The sequence below is a fragment of the Pocillopora verrucosa genome, chromosome 12, assembly GCF_036669915.1.
Source record: "Pocillopora verrucosa isolate sample1 chromosome 12, ASM3666991v2, whole genome shotgun sequence".
NCBI classification, from domain to species: Eukaryota; Metazoa; Cnidaria; class Anthozoa; order Scleractinia; family Pocilloporidae; genus Pocillopora; species Pocillopora verrucosa.
In genome coordinates this window covers 5,310,398-5,329,641 of record NC_089323.1, presented here as the reverse complement: position 1 = coordinate 5,329,641, position 19,244 = coordinate 5,310,398, and the positions used below count along the sequence as shown (strand labels likewise).

The 19,244-nt window shown below is 37.8% G+C and overlaps 2 protein-coding genes across 6 annotated transcripts in view; both read left to right on the top strand.

The window, feature by feature from the left end:
• LOC131769552 (AP-3 complex subunit delta-1) overlaps window positions 1-6,298 on the top strand; it is a 29,160-nt gene extending 22,862 nt beyond the window's left edge. For both annotated transcript variants that reach the window (XM_066159028.1, XM_059085270.2), the window contains exons 42-46: window positions 201-286; window positions 410-467; window positions 2,571-2,640; window positions 4,468-4,553; window positions 5,010-6,298. In XM_066159028.1, the coding sequence (XP_066015125.1) occupies window positions 201-286; window positions 410-467; window positions 2,571-2,640; window positions 4,468-4,553; window positions 5,010-5,105 (396 nt within the window). In that variant the 3' untranslated portion in view covers window positions 5,106-6,298. The remainder of the gene's footprint in view (window positions 1-200; window positions 287-409; window positions 468-2,570; window positions 2,641-4,467; window positions 4,554-5,009) is intronic.
• A 2,123-nt stretch (window positions 6,299-8,421) lies between these two features.
• On the top strand, window positions 8,422-17,372 carry LOC131769558 (uncharacterized). Of its 4 annotated transcripts, none has more exons than XM_059085280.2 (3): window positions 8,422-8,562; window positions 15,565-15,709; window positions 16,622-17,372. In XM_059085280.2, exons 1-3 carry the CDS (start codon window positions 8,533-8,535, stop codon window positions 17,017-17,019), a joined length of 573 nt encoding a protein of 190 aa, XP_058941263.1. In that variant the 5' UTR covers window positions 8,422-8,532; the 3' UTR covers window positions 17,020-17,372. The 4 variants fall into 4 exon arrangements, with proteins under 4 accessions (XP_058941263.1, XP_058941260.2, XP_058941261.1 ...); XM_059085277.2 differs by lacking the exon at window positions 8,422-8,562 and adding an exon at window positions 13,167-13,400; XM_059085278.2 differs by lacking the exon at window positions 8,422-8,562 and adding an exon at window positions 14,030-14,384.
• Window positions 17,373-19,244: the final 1,872 nt, after the last annotated feature.

The following is a 19,244-nucleotide window of genomic DNA, read 5'->3' as shown; positions in this document are numbered from 1 at the left end:
GTAACATATCGTGTCAGGGTGGGTGGGGGGACTTAGTTGTGGAAAGGGAGGAGTGGGCAAGTCGAGGGAAGACCACTTGGATCATTTTACATGGACTTACTGGTTTAACGAGTGTGGGACAAAGATAAAAAAATCTTTGTTACTAACAAATCTTAATTTTTCACTTTTTTCTTCATCCGCCTATGATATCCATTTTGCAGGACGACGAAGGCTCCACGAGTGAAAAGATGGATTTTTCGTTGTTTTTACCTTGCTCTTCATTTCTGATTTCTACGCCGTTGTCTAGGTATGCGTGCGGTTTTTATTGTTATTTGTTTTTTTTCAGTTTTATTCAATTCAATCCTCTTTGCCAGTCTGATGTTTTTTCTTAAATCACTCTTTGTGATGTCGTTCTTCTGTTTATCCTCAGCACGGATTTTACGAATCTTCTGGGAAGTGGAACTGTTGTTCACAAGGGTTCTGTTAAGGTTTGTTATTTTTTATACAATCTCTTGCCGTAAAAGTCTATCCCTGACCATACGGGGCATAAAGAGATGGAAGGGGCTGGGAGACTGGATACTACAAAAACATGAAAGAAGAGAAGACTTGGAACCATTCGAGGTTATTGTTTTGGGTCAACATCTTGAGGATGAAATATTCGTTCTTTGTGGTTCTTGTGTTTTCCCTTCTGTTTGGATCGCCCAGCGTTGACGTAACGCGCCAAAAGTTTGAATGAGATTTAAAAGCGCGATTAGCAGTTGAAGATAGCTCAAGAAATGACAGTACGTGAACACATTTCTTTTGCTACATTCATAGGAGTTATAACAACGGAAATAAAAACTTGGCGGTGACAAAACATCTACATGAAGCTTATAACCTAAGTAAGCTTATTATTTTCAGACCCTGTGTCCGCGCCTCGAAATCGTTTGAGTGAAAATCCTTTTTTTTAATTGACGTCAATAATAATAATAATAATAGTGATGATCTTTATTGAGGAAACTTTTTCACAAGAAGAGGTTTTCGAAAAGGACCTGGAAGATTAAGACTAAAATATATACATAAAATTAAAAGGGAAAAAAGGAATTACAATTAAGATTTATATTAATATCATATTAAAATTATATTAATTATATTATAGTATATTAATTATATTATAGTATATTAATTATATTATATTACATTAATTATATTACATTATATTAATTATACGTCGGTAAACATATTTTGAAAGTTAGGAGCTAAGTCGGACAGTGCGGACTGGATAGGGGTGAAGAATTTGTTTTTTTATGTATTTTCGTCCATCTCGTCTCTGAGTATTGTTTCCTTCGTTCTTTGTTTTCCGCGCCCCAATAGATATCCTGACCCGGTGAAGTTGTTGTGGTTTTTGCGCTTAGAAGGGATGAACCTTTCCGCAAACTGTGTTGGCTCATGAACCAGACTTGTAATCTCTTGTTAATTTGATTTGTCTCGAAAAGAAAGAAAAGTTGTTTGTTTGTGGCTTTCAAAAATTACTAGATATCCGATCTACAAGGTTTTTCAATGTTTAATTCAATTTATGGCAATACTTAATGAATACGAAAAAGAAGCGGTTTTTTAAAACATTTAACGATAAAAATTGCGATAAAACATTTCGTAAAAGCATATTAGAAATATTTTGACGACGTTTGGACGTTTGGCTAACGTCATTATCAAGTCAAAGAGTGAAAGATAAAAAACGTTTAACTGCTAAAAAGACAATAGGTAATGGAATGTTCTTTTAGACAGAGAGTTTGGCGCGAATGGAATCAGTCTGCGTGTTGAGACTAGGATTGCGCTGCTTGATGAAAAGCATCTCCTAGACAAGACAGTCTAATTTTCCTAGGCTCTTTTCACTTTTGGCATTCCATTACCTATTGTCTTTGTAGTATTAAAACATTCGTTATCTTTCACTCTTTGACTTGATAATGACGTTAGCCAAACGTCGTCAACATATTTTAAATATGCTTTTACGAAATGTTTTATCGCAATTTTTATCGTTTAATTCTTTATGAAATGGCTTAATTTCACTCTGGTTCTAAACATCAGCACCCAGTTGTTCAAAGGCTGATTAACGCTAACCCAGGGTTAAACTTCAATCCAGGTTTCTCTATCCTTTTGTTCAAAAGCCTTTCTCGCATAATTTTCCATATTCTTTAAAGGACATTCAAACATCAAATTGTAGACGGAAAGAATTGGACTCAATTTCCTTTTATGGAGTTTAGATCTCAAATCAGATTTCACACTAATCCTAGGTTATCTTAATCCAGCTTTGAACAACCCGGTCCAGTTCTTCATATTGACTGCCATACTTTTGTGTTACTTTTTGTTTGAGAAGTTGTTGTTAAATCATACAGTACCCCTTTGATGATATTTTTGTTTCTTCCAATGACCTTTCTGCTCGAAAATGCGTCGACGTTTTAAGGTATCATTTGGTCACCTACAAAAGGGTTCCGCCAATTGTTCTAGTCAGTTCCGGCTACAGAAGATTTGTGGAGATTACGTCGAGAATTAGGAGGTATACAGACGATGGAATTCATTAGAACGTTTTTTTTTCTTTTTTTTTTTTTTTGTAGGTTACTACACCAGAGACAACAGCGTTCAGTTCAATCATCACCAAGATTTGCGTTCTGTTACATTTTGCAGGTAACATTTCCTTCTCATTAGCCTCGCGCGTAATTCGCTTGACACGCACGACCCTTGCGCGGGCGCTGCACGCGTGTTCCACGCGCGCCGTGGATCACGCTCGACGCGCAATGACACGCTTCACTGATACGGAACTCTGCCAACTTCCGTGCACTTTTCCCGTAAACAAGTATCGACTTAAGTTGCAACTGAATGCAGTAGCCGGTGAGATGTTATCGCGAATTGTTTGCCCAGGTTTGAGGCCGGAAAAAGAATCTTCATTGTTTTCCGAAGTGTTGTTCAGTATTTCAAGAAACAGACTTTTGATTTCTTAACGTCATCCTCCATGTTTTTCAACGAGACATCCTGTCTAAGAGCTTTTACGCGATAAAGATCTTATTACAGTTGGAATCTCCCTTAATTGTTAAGCTTCTCATTGCAAGAAGAAGTGTTAGTACTAATGTTTTTACTCCATAAAAACTAAGACCCACAGTTGTAGTTTACTGTGAGAAGATAATATTGCGCAAATTTTTTTTCAGAGGGTTTTTCTTACGTGAAATAACCAGTAACCTCTAGGACGTGATCTCTCTGAAACATTTACTAAAATCATTCTCAATATTCGATGTAAGATTCTGTCTCTCTACATGACTGAGATCACGTCAATATTAATAACATCCAGAATCTGAAGTGGTCACGTTCGTGATTTTCTGAGTTACTTTGGACACGTTTTTCTTCACAGAATTTCCGCGGAAATGTCAAGTCTGCAAATAGTTGTAAACAGTTGCCAGTAGCGTTTATTAAAGCCTTTATTTTCCTTGTTTTGACTGCCTTAAACCATTTGGAACTATTGTTATTTTTGTTTATTGTCAAGGGTCGGAAGGTTACAAACAGATGTGAATTAGTAGTCTTTCAAATTACTTTACGGAGATTGTTTATATCTGCTTTGCGCAATCTGCGTGGAGGAAACATCTTCAGGTGTTTCTTGAAATATAATGGAAAACTGCCAGCATAGGTGTTGTTTTGTCGGTGCAGACACTCGGTATATTGCCAATATACCGAGTGTTCCACCTTTCTTGAACAAAGAGCTTAGTTACAGCGTGGTATTGTTTCAAAATCGGTGGTTGTATTGGAATGGTTGAAAATAAGTCGACAAAATGGTTTTGAAAAACAAGTCGAAACTTTGGAGATAAAGCGAGCGAATAACGTGGTGTATTTCAGATTTTTGTCAGCCATGTAGCGAAAACCATACTTTAAGTAGAAGATCTCTAACAGAACGCTCAGAAACGGACGGCCCAATTTATAGCCGCCTGAACAGATCCATTTTTTTAAGAATTCCCGTACAATCTCTGTATGTAATTAATCCCCTGAGCGGCCTGCAGGAAACCCTTTAACAGACTTGACTTCCTAAAGTTGTACTTGCTTTGCAAATCGAACACGTTTTGTTGTGGCGTAATTCAGCCTTACATTAAGCAATGCCGAAGAAAAGAATTGGTAAAACTCTCCCTAAAATTTAAGTTTGAATCATGTCTTTGTTACTTCTCTGTGTCTATCATTCATGTGGAGTTAAAGAGACAAATACAAATCTCAGTATCCTTTCTTGACAGCCATAGGCCAAAATTATTCCGTTTCAAGGTTAAAAATCGTATCCCGTTAGGACGACTCATTCGCAAGCGACTCATTTTGCAAGCGCCAAGCCATCGAATTTTTCAGCGCGGCCAGTTGTGACGCTCACATGCATCAGCGAGTGCGATCTGGCTTTGAACCTCAAATAAGTCTTCGAACAAGTTGCTCGTTCACATTCGGAATGTTGATTACTAAATGTAACTCTTTGGTTTTCTCTTGTTTTAGTTGTGGAACAAGTAGATAACAGCGCGTCTTTGTACGCCTGTTCAATTCAAGGACACCATTTGTGTGCTCTTGTGAAGCAGTTACCGGTTAGTGCTTGTGATATATATCATAATCTGATGTCTCTAACGCAGTGCTAGTCAGCCTCTTGTGCTGACTTTACCTCAACTGTACTAAAACAGCATTGACAGGGACGTTTAACTTTAGGACGCGCGTCTCTCTGCCCGCAGAAAGATTTGAGACTTCCCAGTCCTAAATTTTCAAGCATTTTTCTGCTTCAAACTTATGTTCAATTGACTAACTCTCCTTGCTGACTCTCTGATGTTTCTTTTTATCCTCTTATCGAGAATCAAACGTTGCATCAGGATAGTATTATGATTGAATTTTATTCTGGACACTTTTGGTCGTCTTTGGTGTCGTTTTTTTGAGCATGTCACGCAACACTTGTCGTTGCGTGACATCCCTGGAAAAAGAAGAAAAGGTTCTTGTTAAGTTAGCGTAACGAGAAATTAATAGCTGATAAAGATGGTTTCGTTCCTTTTCAGGATCACTCCGTGTCTGTTGACGGTAAGAGCACAGACTCATCTCTTGTGTCCAGCGTCCTGGAAGAAATAAAAGCGCTTTTACAGGCGCCGGCATGACATTTCGAGCGGCGTTAACAAATATGATATTCAGAGACGTACTGTACAATCAATGAAATGAATCACCATGTCCTGAACGACATACAAAGTGGCTGAGAGACTGGGCCGCACCAGATGAATCACGATTTAATTGTTATAACAAGGGAACATAACAGTTAACTAATTTCAATGACGATTTTAAACCGTTTTCACTGAATTCTTTTGGGTATTTTGCATACATGATGATATTTGGTAGCTTTACAATAGATAAATGGAAAGAAATGAGATTTCGGGAAAATGAATTCGTTGCTAACAGACATGGTGTTGCGTTCGTAAGACGTTGCGTTGCGTAACTTCTGCAATTTTCAATGGAGTTTTGAATGGAAAGTGTGATCATCTGGGACTGCAGTAGTTATGCTTTACAAACCTCTGTAATTCGTCCAGAAAACTCAAGCGCCATCCTTTTAACCCTTTCACTCCCACAAGTGACCAAGACAGAATTTCTCCTTACAATATCAATACAATATCAAGCAGGCAGGTGATGGGAATAGAGAAGAATATCAATCATGGGATTATCAGTTGATCCAAAACCAAAATCTCTGAACTAACATCATAAGAATTGTATGGCAGATAGTAAGGAGAATTACTAATTAGATCTTGGGAGTGAAAGGGTTCACAAATCAGATGCAAATCAGGCGCATCAGGCAGTCAGCTCGTGTTTTGGTTGAGTTCTCTTAGTTAATTGTTGCCTATAAATACTTTGGTTTTGCCTTTGCTTCTCCGAGACTCGAGAACTTTAACTTTTTATGTGACCCGTCAACTCCTAAGATCTGGTTATGTTTTTTTTTCTAGATGATATACATTTAACATTTAAATTACTTGGTTAATGAGAGGATATTTGTGGTATCCTGATACTAGAGGTAATACCTCCCTGCGGATAAGTCCTTGTGTTTTCATGCGTTTTAGTGATACTGAAAGAAGTTACTTACAAAACACTTCACGGAGATGGTGGTTTATACGTAGCAGTATGAAATAATACAAATTATTATTGGAAATTTTGCAAAACCATTTACCACTCAGAAATGGGGAAAGGCGAAAACAGACGGACCTTTCAGGAAAAAATTCTTTCAAGATATGTATGTAGTTCTAGAGTAACAAATAACAAACTTCATCTTGCTCGGCAATAATAAAAATAAGAGTTTCTGGTTATGTTACGTTGCTTAGATAATCGTGCCTTTTTTTCTTGTCACTTTTTGCTTGCATCATCTTCAAATCGTAATCTGTTCATGTTAATGTACGGGTACAGTGGAAATCCTGCAGCTTGTTATCAATTTTAGGAGTGTTACTGGCGGCGCAGCATGAGACTTATTAGAAGTAAATTATGTTTTAAGACACACAGGCTTAAGAGATTTAAGATTCACCCACAAGACCAGCAGCTTATTCGTTCACAATCAAAACATAACATGTCCATTGAGTTAAAACGATCTTAATTTTCCATTAATTTCTCATTTAAGTTGCACTTATCCTGCGGCGATCTCGGAGAGGGCTTGAATAGTGCGAGTGGAGAAAGCACATGAAACCACCGATATTACAGCTTTCAGTAACCCTTTGACTCCAAAGAATGACGAGCCTCTAATTTCTCCTTACAATATCACCCCTGAATCACTTATTAGGGTCATGAGAATAAAGGAAATGATCACCAGCTTCAGAAGCTTCCGATAGATAAACAAATTCTCATTTCCACCACCTCAGAAAATATGAAGAGAACAGTTTGGAGAAAATGGATACTGATCTTAGGGTGTTAAGGGTTTAGCAGGAAGAACATTGGTTTTAAGAGTCCAAGATGTTTTTAACACCGCTTGAGAACTGTGATAAATATAATTACTCCTTTTATATTTTTCCTCAGTTGGATATTGGTAACCGAAGAAACACTCAATATGCAAATAGTGAGCTCTTTAAGAAGACAAGTTACAAAAGACGTAGAAGAGAGGACGTTAAAACCTTAAAAAGTTTTAGGATAAATGTCACTATCTGAGCAACTGCGCCCCTAGCCCTCCCTAGCGTGTTATCAGTTGACTGTTGCTGGATTAGGGGAGGGGACGGGTAGGTGTGCCGTTGCTGTGACACTAACATTGATTCAAGTTTTCATTATGTCATGGCACACTCGTCATATAACGAAATGAAGCTAATTAAACATCCAGTGAGGCCAGAAAAAAATCCCCAGAAAGTAACAGCGTTTAAAGATTGTATACACCTGTGGAAGATAACAGTAGTGAAAGTGGAGAAAGAGGGCTAGAGATTTGTTTTCCAAAATATGTTCACTTCAGGGTTGCACGGGTGGGTTGCATGGACAAGAAAAGCGAGCGAGCAGTATGTTACAGTTCGTTTCACTGAGTCGTCCTGGATGGTTGTGGCAAAATTCTCCGAGACAAAAACAACGCAAGTTGACGTCATTGAAGTAGAGATATTGGGTTTTTTTTTTTTTTTTTTTTTTTTTTTCATTTGCTTTGGTTCAAGCCCTGAATCAAACAGTTAGCGAACTTGTTATCAACCGAAAAGTACTATAATGTAGTTTCGCCGTTAACATTTTGTGGCAATATTTTTGATGTTGCAATTTTTTTTAGTGGAATGAAGTTTGAGTCAGATTGCAGTGGAAAACCACTTGCGTGTAAAATGATCATAGATACAGCTCTGACACCCGATAGTGGTGTCAAAAGGGCAGGTGATCGTAAAATCCGAAATGATTTTGAAATTATCTCCATCGGCTTTGTTGCATTGTCGCGGTCCATGGCCGTTATTTCGACACGAAATTGTTTCGGAAAAGTGCGTTTCCTGCAAACTCTTACGGGAAGAATTTGCAACTGATTTTCTTTTACGTTTACAACCTAATCGCCCTGCAGATCCTTGAGTTATGGAAAAATATTGTAATGAAATGCAAATGTTAGAATCTTGTCACAACAGAAACGGCTCAAATCAAAACACTGATCACAACTGAAATCTGCATGTTCGTCACTTGCCTTCGACGTTACCATAGTTTCAAGTTATCCTTTTTTTTATCAGAATCTAATCCGTGCATCTACAAAGATCGGAATTATCGTGGAAATGTTTTGACTTGCAGGTGCTGATGTTATTGTTACCATTGACGTCAGGAATAGGAAGAGTCGCATAATTTTAGTGGCAGATTGTCCAGGAAAAATATTTGAAACAGACATACAGTTATTCAGTCCGTCTTTGTCAGTTTTAGAACAAGCGAGTGTCATAGAACTGATGATAAAAAACATTGTCAGGCGTCACAATTTAGCGAATTGCTTCATTGAAGAGCAATTCGTCTTTCGTGCAGGATGTCAAAACTACTCATGTCACGTGGTATCAAGGACATGAACACCAGCCAAACGAAATTTCATCTTTTGTGTTTGACCAAAGTGACATCTGCACTCAACGGGTGAGGATGAACAAGATTTCTGCATCTAAAAAGACTGTAAGTTTGTATTTTTATCTGTAAATATGTCCTATGTAAGATTTTTCTTTAAGACTTTCTCACCCTAAGGTGGCGAGTTCTGAGTAAAATTTTCGGTATTTAACAATTTTCATTTATTTTCCTTTGCACTGTCATGTCTCTCGTTTCCGATCAAACAAGCCTATATTCTTGCTTGTGATATAGATATTTGTCGAATGCGAGTCCATAATATCGTAAAATAATGCAAAGGGAAGTTTACAAAGTGATCTCAGTTAGAACTTCTTGTTGTCAAATTTGTCACAACTCATTCAGCTGGGCTTCAGCTGAGCTATTAGCAAAAGCGGTTGTGCTTGGACAGGATCACGTACAGTTTATTGTTCTAATCCCAGTTTCACCCGTAATCAATATTTTCGATAAATACAGCTCAGTTTCCCGAATAAAAGTCTTGCAGTCTTTCTCAAATATTTCCATGCTTTGAAATTAAACTTCTACAGCGAAATTGCAGAAGTCATTTGCCTCGGGATTGTCTAGTATCTTGCGTCCACGATTAAATTTGACTCATAATTCATAGCTTTGATATCCATGGGCTGTGAATTATTTTTGCTCGTTTTATCTTTTATAATTATTATTTCTGGATATTATTGTTTTGGGATGGGTTTTACTGTCCGCGGTGAACTTTAATCCTTCCATCCCCAAGATCTTATTGTTAATTCTCCTCTCTAGCTGCTACACATTTCCTTCAAAATTAGTTACAAGAATTCGGTGTTAGATCAAGATAACAACTTTTACCTAAGGATTTTTTTAATCATTTTCCATTTTATTTTCGAACTATGGATTGCATTTTGCCCTAAAACACTCTGCTAGGCTTCTAGCTATTTGTCCTGACATTTAATCCTTTCGATGACCTCAGTGTGCTTTGAAATGGCAACTTCGTTGGACATAGCGCCGGAAACGAAGATTTTCATCGCTGCTTTTTGACAAGCTATAATGTAATCTCGCACCCAGACTTTCCACGGCCAAGCGGTTGTGAGTCACAGCTACACGGTAGGATCTGGATACGAGAATGGGTCTAACGCAAACTTGTTATCTGTTTTTCGTCGGTTTTTCTGCCGCACACAGAGCCGTGATTGTAAGGCACATGTAGCAAAAGGCAATGTCATTCACTTTGACCTATAGAAATCTCGATGTGTTTGCTTGCAACGTATTATTTTGATGATACCGGAACGCACTTGAACAGTATTAAATATTGACGGTTAAGAATATATACACAAGTATTAAATATTGTTGCTGAAGAGTAAATCCACTAGAACAGTATTAAATATTGTTGATGAAGAGTAAATTTAAGATGCACTTCAGCGAGTCCATCAAAACTTTCCTTTAAAGTTTATTTTATAACAGCAATAAGACCGCACTTTCCATCGGTTTATTGGCGAAATAACCCCCTTGGGATTTTGGAAGAATATGAGAAATGTTTTTAAATCACTTGACTATGTTTCATTGGAGAGACTATGGAAAAATTACAATACATTTAGGTTTTCGAGGTCACTTTGTGACCAACGCCTAAAATGAAATATATCATGGTGAACGAATCTGACTATCAGTAACCCGGTTTGAACCCTATGAAGTCTGAGTTCCCGTCATGCTCGTAACAGGACAGTTTACCCGTCGTGCCTGTGTTGTTGGCCAATATTCCTCTAAAAAGACTGTTTGGTTTAATTTCTTGGGAAAAACAGTAAACTATCATAAATTTTATTCGTGAATAAGTTTACCGTTTACTGATAACTTTGGGTTCATTAGCTTTTTAAGCAAAATTAGTCGATCACATCCCCAAATGATCATTGCTAGTGATAGTCATAAGTTCTTTCGTTTTTCAGTCTTTTGGACTCATAAAGATCAATGTGCTCATTGTTCAATTTGACGTCAAAACACTCGCTGAGAGTGCTAATCAATGTTATTGTCTTTTTTGGCATTGAAACACGCAAGTTCCTCAGGGCAATCTGTCATTCAGCTAGAGATCAAAGTACTCGTACGCTGATGGAAAATATCATAAGAACTTCTGATTTTTGTTTTATTTTATTTTTTTAGTTTTTATTTCAGTCTAGCTTATTTCTTTTATTCGTGAAAACGAAAAAAATTAAATAAGAGACGAATACGTGTACCCTATTAAGAGTATCGTGTTTATATGCACGAAAAACAAATCATCACGGCAGAATGCTTTCAATATTTTGAAAAAAATAGATTAAATAAAATAAATAATTTTATCATGTTAAACCTGAAAGCAGCGGGAAAATGCTTTACACCTGACAATTCTCGGTAAGTTTTCAATCTTTGATTTTAAAAGTTGGCGTGTTTCTGTGCACGAAAATGAGAGAATGTAGACGTGACTTCATTAGAAAGCTTTACAAGGCTCCATGCAGATTAGAGCTTATTTTTTTCAATAAAAGACATCTGTGTTTCGCCAGAATCGCCTACCAGAACACTAGTTTAGTTTTTCAAGTGGATCATCACATTCTCAGAAACTCTTTGGTTTCCATAAAACAAAGCTACAATAATTTTCTTCTCGCGTTTAGCGGATTTTTGACTTGCATGCAGCTACTTGGCCTTTTGGACTGGAATCGGATCACTTACCGATCGCCGCTGCAAAATGTCTGCGCCTGCGTGAGCTTTTCCAGTCAAGGCACGTGCTGATTTGCTCTCCCATCTGAGCGCCATTCTAATCTTAAAAGAGCATCTTCTTGGATTGAAATAAATATTTTTTACAGTCTGATGACAAAAGAATCGAAGCCCTCGAGGAGATTCGAGAAAGAAGGTCTTCAGGTGACGCGGGTGTATACCCAGATTTAGATAATTTTTAACTTAAACGATTTGTTTTTAGTTTCTGTTGACAAAACAGTCACAAAATAGTTTATAGTTTAAGAAAGCAACACAGAAAATTAAATTAAATCCTCTGGCGCTGACGAACTTTTTTTCCATTTCGTGTCTTTAGCTATAATAAATCAAATCAATGTCATTTTTTATTTCAATAACAAAACCTAAAAAAATATTTTCGATAGAGGAGCACTTAAAAATCTTCAAGTTCATTCCTTTAAAAACAATTTTTATTTCGTGTCTGTATCCAATGCACATTAGAGTTTGTTTTTGCTCGATGGTATGTTCGAGAAGAAAGACGAGAAAAACATAAACAGGTGGAAGTTTTTATAGGTTGAATAGCTTGTGAGTTTTTCTCAAAATATTTCGTGTTGTTTTGAATTTTCGGGCCGAAAAAGTTGTCGCACCAGCTGATAAATATGTCAGCTTTATTCCGGTCAAGCAGCTGTACACAACTTAAGGGACTGTTATTCACACCGAAATTTGATAATAGTTGATTTAAAAACAGTCAATATTCGTTCCCTTTCTCTTTCTTTAAATTTGAGCTCAAGGGTAACTTTCAGATTCCTGTCTTGGGTGTAAAACCTCAGCTTAACAGAATGAAAGCTGGTGACCTTAAGCGCTCTATTTCAGATCAGAACTGATAAAAAAAGACATCTATGTCTTTTTGTTGCCAAATAAGTCGGCTTAACATACTCCATTATAAGACAAACAAAAACGATTTATAACAATAACAGGGTAATTTAATATTATCAACTGAGTTGATAACGTAAATTGGCCACTGTAAAGAAATTCAAAGCTGATGTTTCGACGCAGCACCACAGTTTCTCTAAAACTTACCCCCTTTATTCATATGACAAGAACAACCCACTGTAACTAATGGCTCGTCCTGTCAAGAGGTACATTCGTAAACCATCAGAAAAAATTGATCGTAATTTCTCCCGGGAAATTAAGGAACAAATATATGTCTGGAACTTGTCAACAAATCAAATGATATTTTTAGCCATTAGTTCAGGCAAGGCGCCCTTGAGAGTGAATCGATAGACCGTGAAAGGGAAAAACCCCTTTTCCTCTCCATTACCTGCCGTTAGAAATTGGTTTCAAAGCCTAAATCCTCGTTGTTTTTGAATGAGGCAAAACATTTTTCTCGGATAAAATCCATCTCACTGTTTTGTTTTGTGACTGATCTTTTGGCTTGAAGAGGTTTCAAGGAAAACAAAGGACTAAATCTCACAGGTAATGTTTAAAATTTCACTTATTGAAAGGACTCGGAGTGCTTATTCAAAACATTCTTCATTGAGCACCAAGTCATGGCAAAAATTAGCCGAGAGAAGAAGACAAGAATGAAAATTTCAACATTATTGTATTGGTCTTCGTGAAGTTACTGATTTCGCCCGAACTTGCCCTCATCAAAATTCAATATTGCTTTTGTGTCCTTGCCGAAAATGGAGTGAAAAAATGCATTACAATGAGAAGCACAGAATATTCAAACAGCAAACTTTGGACTGGAAACAAGCTGTTGTTTCGGTTTCACGCCTCCCATGGGTGTATTGGGGGTGTGTCTGAACAAAGATCACATGATCGAACACAAGTTCTTTGATTAAACCAAATGAAACAAAGCAAAAGCGCGGGCACGGTGCCAAGTTTTAAATCTCTTTTGTTTATGAGTTTTTAAAATTTATGACGGTGGAACAAAGCATGTTTACAAATCAACTCCTTGAATCAAGGAAGAGAGAAAGAATTTATTCAATGATCGGTAAACCCAAACATCCTGGCTGAACAACCGCACACAGCTAATTTTAATGCATTCAATGGCAGAGCTCCAAAATTGTCTGAGAAAGTGCAATCTGTTTTGACTTCTTCTTTAGCTGGCTTAGCTCGATTCTGTCAATTTCCGTTACCAATGCGTTTAAATCCGAATTAGTAGGGCCATGAAAAACTTGAGAGCAGGGAGAAAGTTTGTCAGAGGCAATATCGTAGGAAAAAACAAGGTAGGTGGGTGAACTGTGATATCGGTCACGCAGTTTATTATATTTTTTCCGATCAAGTCTTCGATGAAATCAGCAAGAGCGGCCAACCCTCAATCGATCAAGACTTCGATTGATAAAATCAGGCGCGTTGCTCGAAGATGTTGCGAGCGTGATGAAAGCAATTTTGATCCGGCAGAATCAACCATGAGTAAGTCACCGTCCGGAGCGTCACGTTCGCGGTTACAAGCGGGCACGTAGTTTGTTTAAAATCCGTTTGCACATGACTCCCTGCATGTAAATAAAAACTCCTTTTATACTGCAGATAGTAATCGTTGTAGGGAAAAATCATTGACACAAAAAGATCTTTTAGAAGTCAAGGATCTTTTTTTTTCTCTTTGGATTACACCTTGGTGTTTTTATATTTATTTTCAACTGAAAAACTTCTAAAGGGTTTTGATCATGAAACTAATCTTTGTGACAGACTACTTAGCCTTGTGTCAGATTCAGCCTATCAGCTGCAAGGGAAAACATTTAATCATGTTCGTCGCTTTGTATGTTGTTTTTTCCGAAAAATCACAAGTCTTTTGTTTAAAACTTGCAGAATAACAAAGCGCCCTGGTTCAAAGTGAGTTCTTTGTTAGAATTCTCATGAATATTCGAGACTATTCTTCGAAGGTGATTATAGAAGTCATTAACTTGGATATGCCTTTTTTAGCCGTCATCTGGGTTTTGATTCATGATGTCAGTGCAGTGAAAGATTAATTGTTCTGGAAGCCAATCAGAAGGCGAGATTTAAATTAAGAACGTGCTTAGTGCGAATTTGCATGATGAGTGTGTGACGTCATAGAGATTGTCAAAGGCTATAAACCCTTGTACGGGTAAAGCCAATCTGTGCTTTTATGTCGCACGGTGTGGAAACAAGGTTGTTGTGAGAGATTGAATTGGGAAAAGCTGAATTCGACCAAGATGTGCAAAGGAAATTCAAAAGCCCCTAGCTCTAGCTTGGTAAGTGATCGATGTTGAAATTGATTTTAGTTTAAAGACCCTGGCTCTTCGTTCGAATTTTCTTTTCAAGCGAAGGGACGTATTGGGCACGTATTTATAACGTCAATTTCTGTTCTTCGCTGTTGTTCAGTATTTAAGAACCGCATTAACTGGCAACATAGCGATCACCTTCGAAGGCATTACAAAACCTGTAGCATTTAAGAGCGAAACTCTTTTAATTTGGAAAAGGAGTCTGATTAGTTGATAATTTAAAGTAGCGATTTCAAAATTCGCCAACTCCGTTCGGAAACTGCTGTGTTAGCGCGATTAATATCGAAAGTGTTTGCGTTTGCAGTTTTTTTTTTTGTGTTTGGAAGTCCGTGGAGTTGTTACTTTGCTTCGAAATTTTATTTCCTAGTTTGAATTATCCAATCGGACGCGGGTACGTGACCAAAATTCTCGGTTTGTAATTTTCAGTACAGGCTTTCTGGGGTCTTGCAGAATATATTGGCAACAGGCCAGACGTGTTTCATCAGGTGATGGACATATCTGTTGATTGAGCCTTTTCTTTTACCTGCTGAGGATCCTATTCTCGAAATTAAAGTGGTTTTCGATTACATCGAATGATTTGTCGGATGTGGCCTCGCGCGCTCGAAGTTCTCTCTTCATTCTGCTGCGGACGTTCGTGAAGCTAGGCTGTTGTTGAGTGGAGGTCCACAGCTATCACTGTAAACGTTTAAATCGACCTGAGGCTTCTTCTGCAACTGCTATAAAAATATCAGGGAGACTTTTTCAGAGTTGAGATCGCAGTCGCAATTTTCCTGCGCTTCGAGAAAAGACTTCGCTTTCTTCTCCAGGCAAGCAAATTTTTTTCGACCTGCGGACGTGACCGAAATTTGGACAAATACTAAATTATTAACACTTTACAGCGAGGTGGTATGAAAATCAAGAGTCACAAAACCAAATGAAATTGGAAATGGGCAACAGAAATATTTCTTTTGCAAGTTCTCTTGCATCAGCCCTTTTCTTGGACGAGGTCGACTTTGTTCATGGCAGCTGAGAAATCACATTCTGCACGTTGAAAACTCGTGATTGATGTGTTTTTCTGATGTAATGTTTCAATTGATGCAGTTCAGTGTTTATTGTGAGTAGATCTTTGTATTGAGCCATCTTCCTTATCTGGTTTTCGTCTTCATTCCAGGTTTGGGATTTGCAGAGTACCAAAGCTCCGAACGGTATGAAAATCGTATTGTTCGCGGATTTTATGTCTAGCAGTCATGGCCTAAACCAAGCGCAGTACATGTTGAAACAACTTTGCAACGAAGGACATCAAATAACTTTATTTGGTGAGTAGAAATGCTAACGATTCCAATTTTTTTTTCTTTTACCTCGTCTCTTTCACTTTGGAAGGGAAAAATCCCAGCGTAATTTATTTGTTCGAAACTGGCCAAGATCCAAACTCGGAAGGTAAACAAATTTTATGGTAATCGAAATATGGTTTGCATATAGAACCAACCCTTAGGAGTATAATCTAAGAAAGCCTTGATTATGTGAAGACGAAAAGTGTTTTGTGAGGCAAAATTAAATCAAACCGAGTGGTTGCGAAATTTTCCTCTTTAAATTACATATAATGTCCAAAAATAACGTTCTTCACTCGTTTTACCTCAGTGGGTTTTCACAAAAACGTGGAAGGTTTAAGGACCTCGTGACTATTTGCAATTCAAATAGATACTATCAGCTCCAAAGGAAAGAGAGTTTATTTCTATCTATGCTTGCGGGTTTCACGGAAGCTTTTCTGGGGCGGGTTCGGCTTTCCGATTTGGTGAATTGTTTCCAAACCTGAAACGGATGTTGGAGGTTGCTTGTTCCGACATCTGTGAAACGGCTGACATTTCTGACACGTCTGATTGTTTGTGAGAACTGTCAAAATAAAATTGAATATTGCTAAACCGTTGGAAGTGTACAAGTGTCTTTTCAAATGTTGCAATTACTTCGTCACGAAAGCTATGTTTTTACAGTTGTATTTGTTCGCTTTCTTTGTGTTTTGATCGATCTGATGATCGAGGGGTGATGTTTATGTATTTCTCTGCCACGTATCAAGAATTACCGGAAGTATATGCAAAGTTCAGTGAAATCACTGTGTATTTTAGGCTTCCGGCAGCAATTCTAAATACTTCTGGTTACACAAAAGGCCATATTTCTTAAAAATTCTGATGATTATTTTTCTGATCTCGAATTGTCACCTGTTTTCTGTGTAGAATGTGCAAATGTCAGTGTGCCTTTGCTGATGTATGAAGACACTCAAGCCTGCTTGTGCCAAACTTATGAGGAGCCATTGAAAGTATTAGAGAGGAAAGTTGCTGAGGCAGATGCCTTTCTTCTGGTAACAGACAGACCAGGATTTCAGATTCCATCTTCACTTGCAACAGTCAAACATCGCTTTACAGGGAACAACTTCACATGGAGACCTTATGGAGTACAATGTGTGCTTCTTGGAGGCTCTGTTCACAGTCGCAAAGTTGCAATGAGATTACGAGTCCTTCTTGAAGGTTCTGACTACCCTTACATGTCTGGGGTGCTTCCTCGGAGATGTTCTTGGACACAGATGTACGCAGTGGACCCAAGTCTTGAAACACCTGGACCTTGTGTACTATAAGACTTTGCCAAATCTAATACTCTCTTAGCTTGTTGATACTTATTTTCTTCTATGTTCATAAGCTTAGACTTGTGCTTGTGCACTGAAAATGTCCCAAGTTCAGTAAATTACAAGCATTCAAGCTTAGTTTCTTCTTCATTCGTACCTTTTGTTTTTTTTTTTTGTTACTGTTACTTAAATATTCTTAAAATGAAACAAAAATTGAAGAAAAAATCAGAAAAAAGATGTAAAAAGACCACAGTATCAAGTTTTGGGTATTGTAAATTATGTCTGACTCTACCATATTGGTAATAATGTAAAATAGAGAGTTTTATTGCAAATTGTAAATAAAGGGATTAACTTTTATATTGCAATTTTTATTTATATTGTTTGTGTGAGGAAGGGAAAGAAAAGCATTAACCCCGAACCCCAAGAGTGAAGGGCATCTAACTTCTCCCTAAAATATCACCACTGAATCACACCTTGAGAATAAAGGAAATGATAACCAACCTAGGAGCTCTCGTGTGTTGAACAAACTCTTCTTGCCTGCATCACACATTGAGAACTGCACGGAAATATGCATACTGATGTTAAGGTGGTAAAGGGTGACTAGGATGTAATTTTGCCCAACAAATTTTTACCTTTGAGAAATACAAACTCCACAAGCTCTTATTAATAGACAAAATTTCCAACTCTACCAAGGGGAAATGTTTAGAGACCATTATGGATAATATTCAAACAAATATTTGGGTTTAAAAATTAAGGGGACTTGCTCCAAGGTTTCCGACACACTCTTTATGAGGAAGTAATGAAACTTCTTCCTCTACTACTGAAGAGTCGTACGTGTGTCTCGGATTCTTTTGATGAAGAGCGCCACGGGGATTCTAAAATAACACGCGCAGGATTCTCGCTTCACCCGTGGGCTTCCGTGTGTGTATCTCGCGCAGGTTCGCGAGTATTTTAAGTACGCTTACACTGCCCGAGATCGGTTTTCATAACTTTTCTGCTTCGGGTTGTGATCACGAGCAAATAACTATTGCTGTTTTCGAGGCACGTCGAAAATTCTTCAGTGAACTAAAACGAATCTAATCTCGTTTACGCCGTCTGAAAAAATCAACAACATCGCTAGTGTACTTGCGGACTTTGATTCCCTATTTCCTAGTGACCTTTGATTTCCAGTGGACTTTGTCAGCTTTGTTTACAAGCGAAAATTGCAAAGTATAAAAAGAATCGGATTTCTCAAAGATCTGATGACCAGTTCAACCGAAAAATGGAACAATAAACGATACAGAACAGGTGTTCGTATTTCTTTCCCTTAAACATATTCATGGCTTATTTAGGCAAAAAAAAACAACAACAAAACCAAACAAAAAAACGAATGTTGAGCCAGCGCAGTACTATTTATAACATGAAAAGGGAGGAATGTCTAAAAAAAAAAGGTGATCCATATGTCACACTGTCTATTGAGTTTACGTGACGGCCTTTATGATCACAGGACTCGAGGCGAACCCGGATATTGCGTGGGTGTACAAAACAGTAATGTGTTTTTTTTTTTTCGTCCTTTCCGGGTCGGTATTGCAAATACTTCCAACACGTGTGCGTAGGAGGCAAAAGATGAGTGATAACGTGCAAACAATTTGAGATTCCTTCTTAAATCTAAAATGTAGACCAGGCAAAGTCCTTCTTTTTCGGCGAAATCCTTAATGCAGAACGCTTTCCAAAGACGCGAAATCCTTCCGCGCTGAACTTTAGTTGTGAGGCGCAGCGTAATAATGCTTTCTCTTTTTGGCAGATTTTTTTTTAAATGCCGAAGGATCTCACCCAAAATGAGGGACTGCTCGTAGTCTATCTAAACTGAAAAAAGTGATCACACGTATTCATATACTAGTTTGAGAAGTAAAGGTTTGTGTTAGAAGCTATGTAGGTGATGCGCCCATTTACTTTGCTAGACCTAGGTCTGTTGAACGGTTTGGGCCAACAAAACTACCTTCGTGCGCGTGGGATGGTAATTTGGCTCGACCGATTCTTACTTAGGAGAGGAGTTTCCTTTTTCCCTTTTTTCTGCCATTCACCACCCTCAGGTTTCCAGGAGAGTTTTCTTAGGCGCGCGACAGTTTACATAAATTTGATGAACGACATGTGCAAGTAGGGTGACTGTGCTATGGACCCTACCGCTGATTTTTTTCCTTTGCAAGTCTTTTTTTGGCATGTTATAGTATTTTAGGAATAGCGTCTCACACAGATCC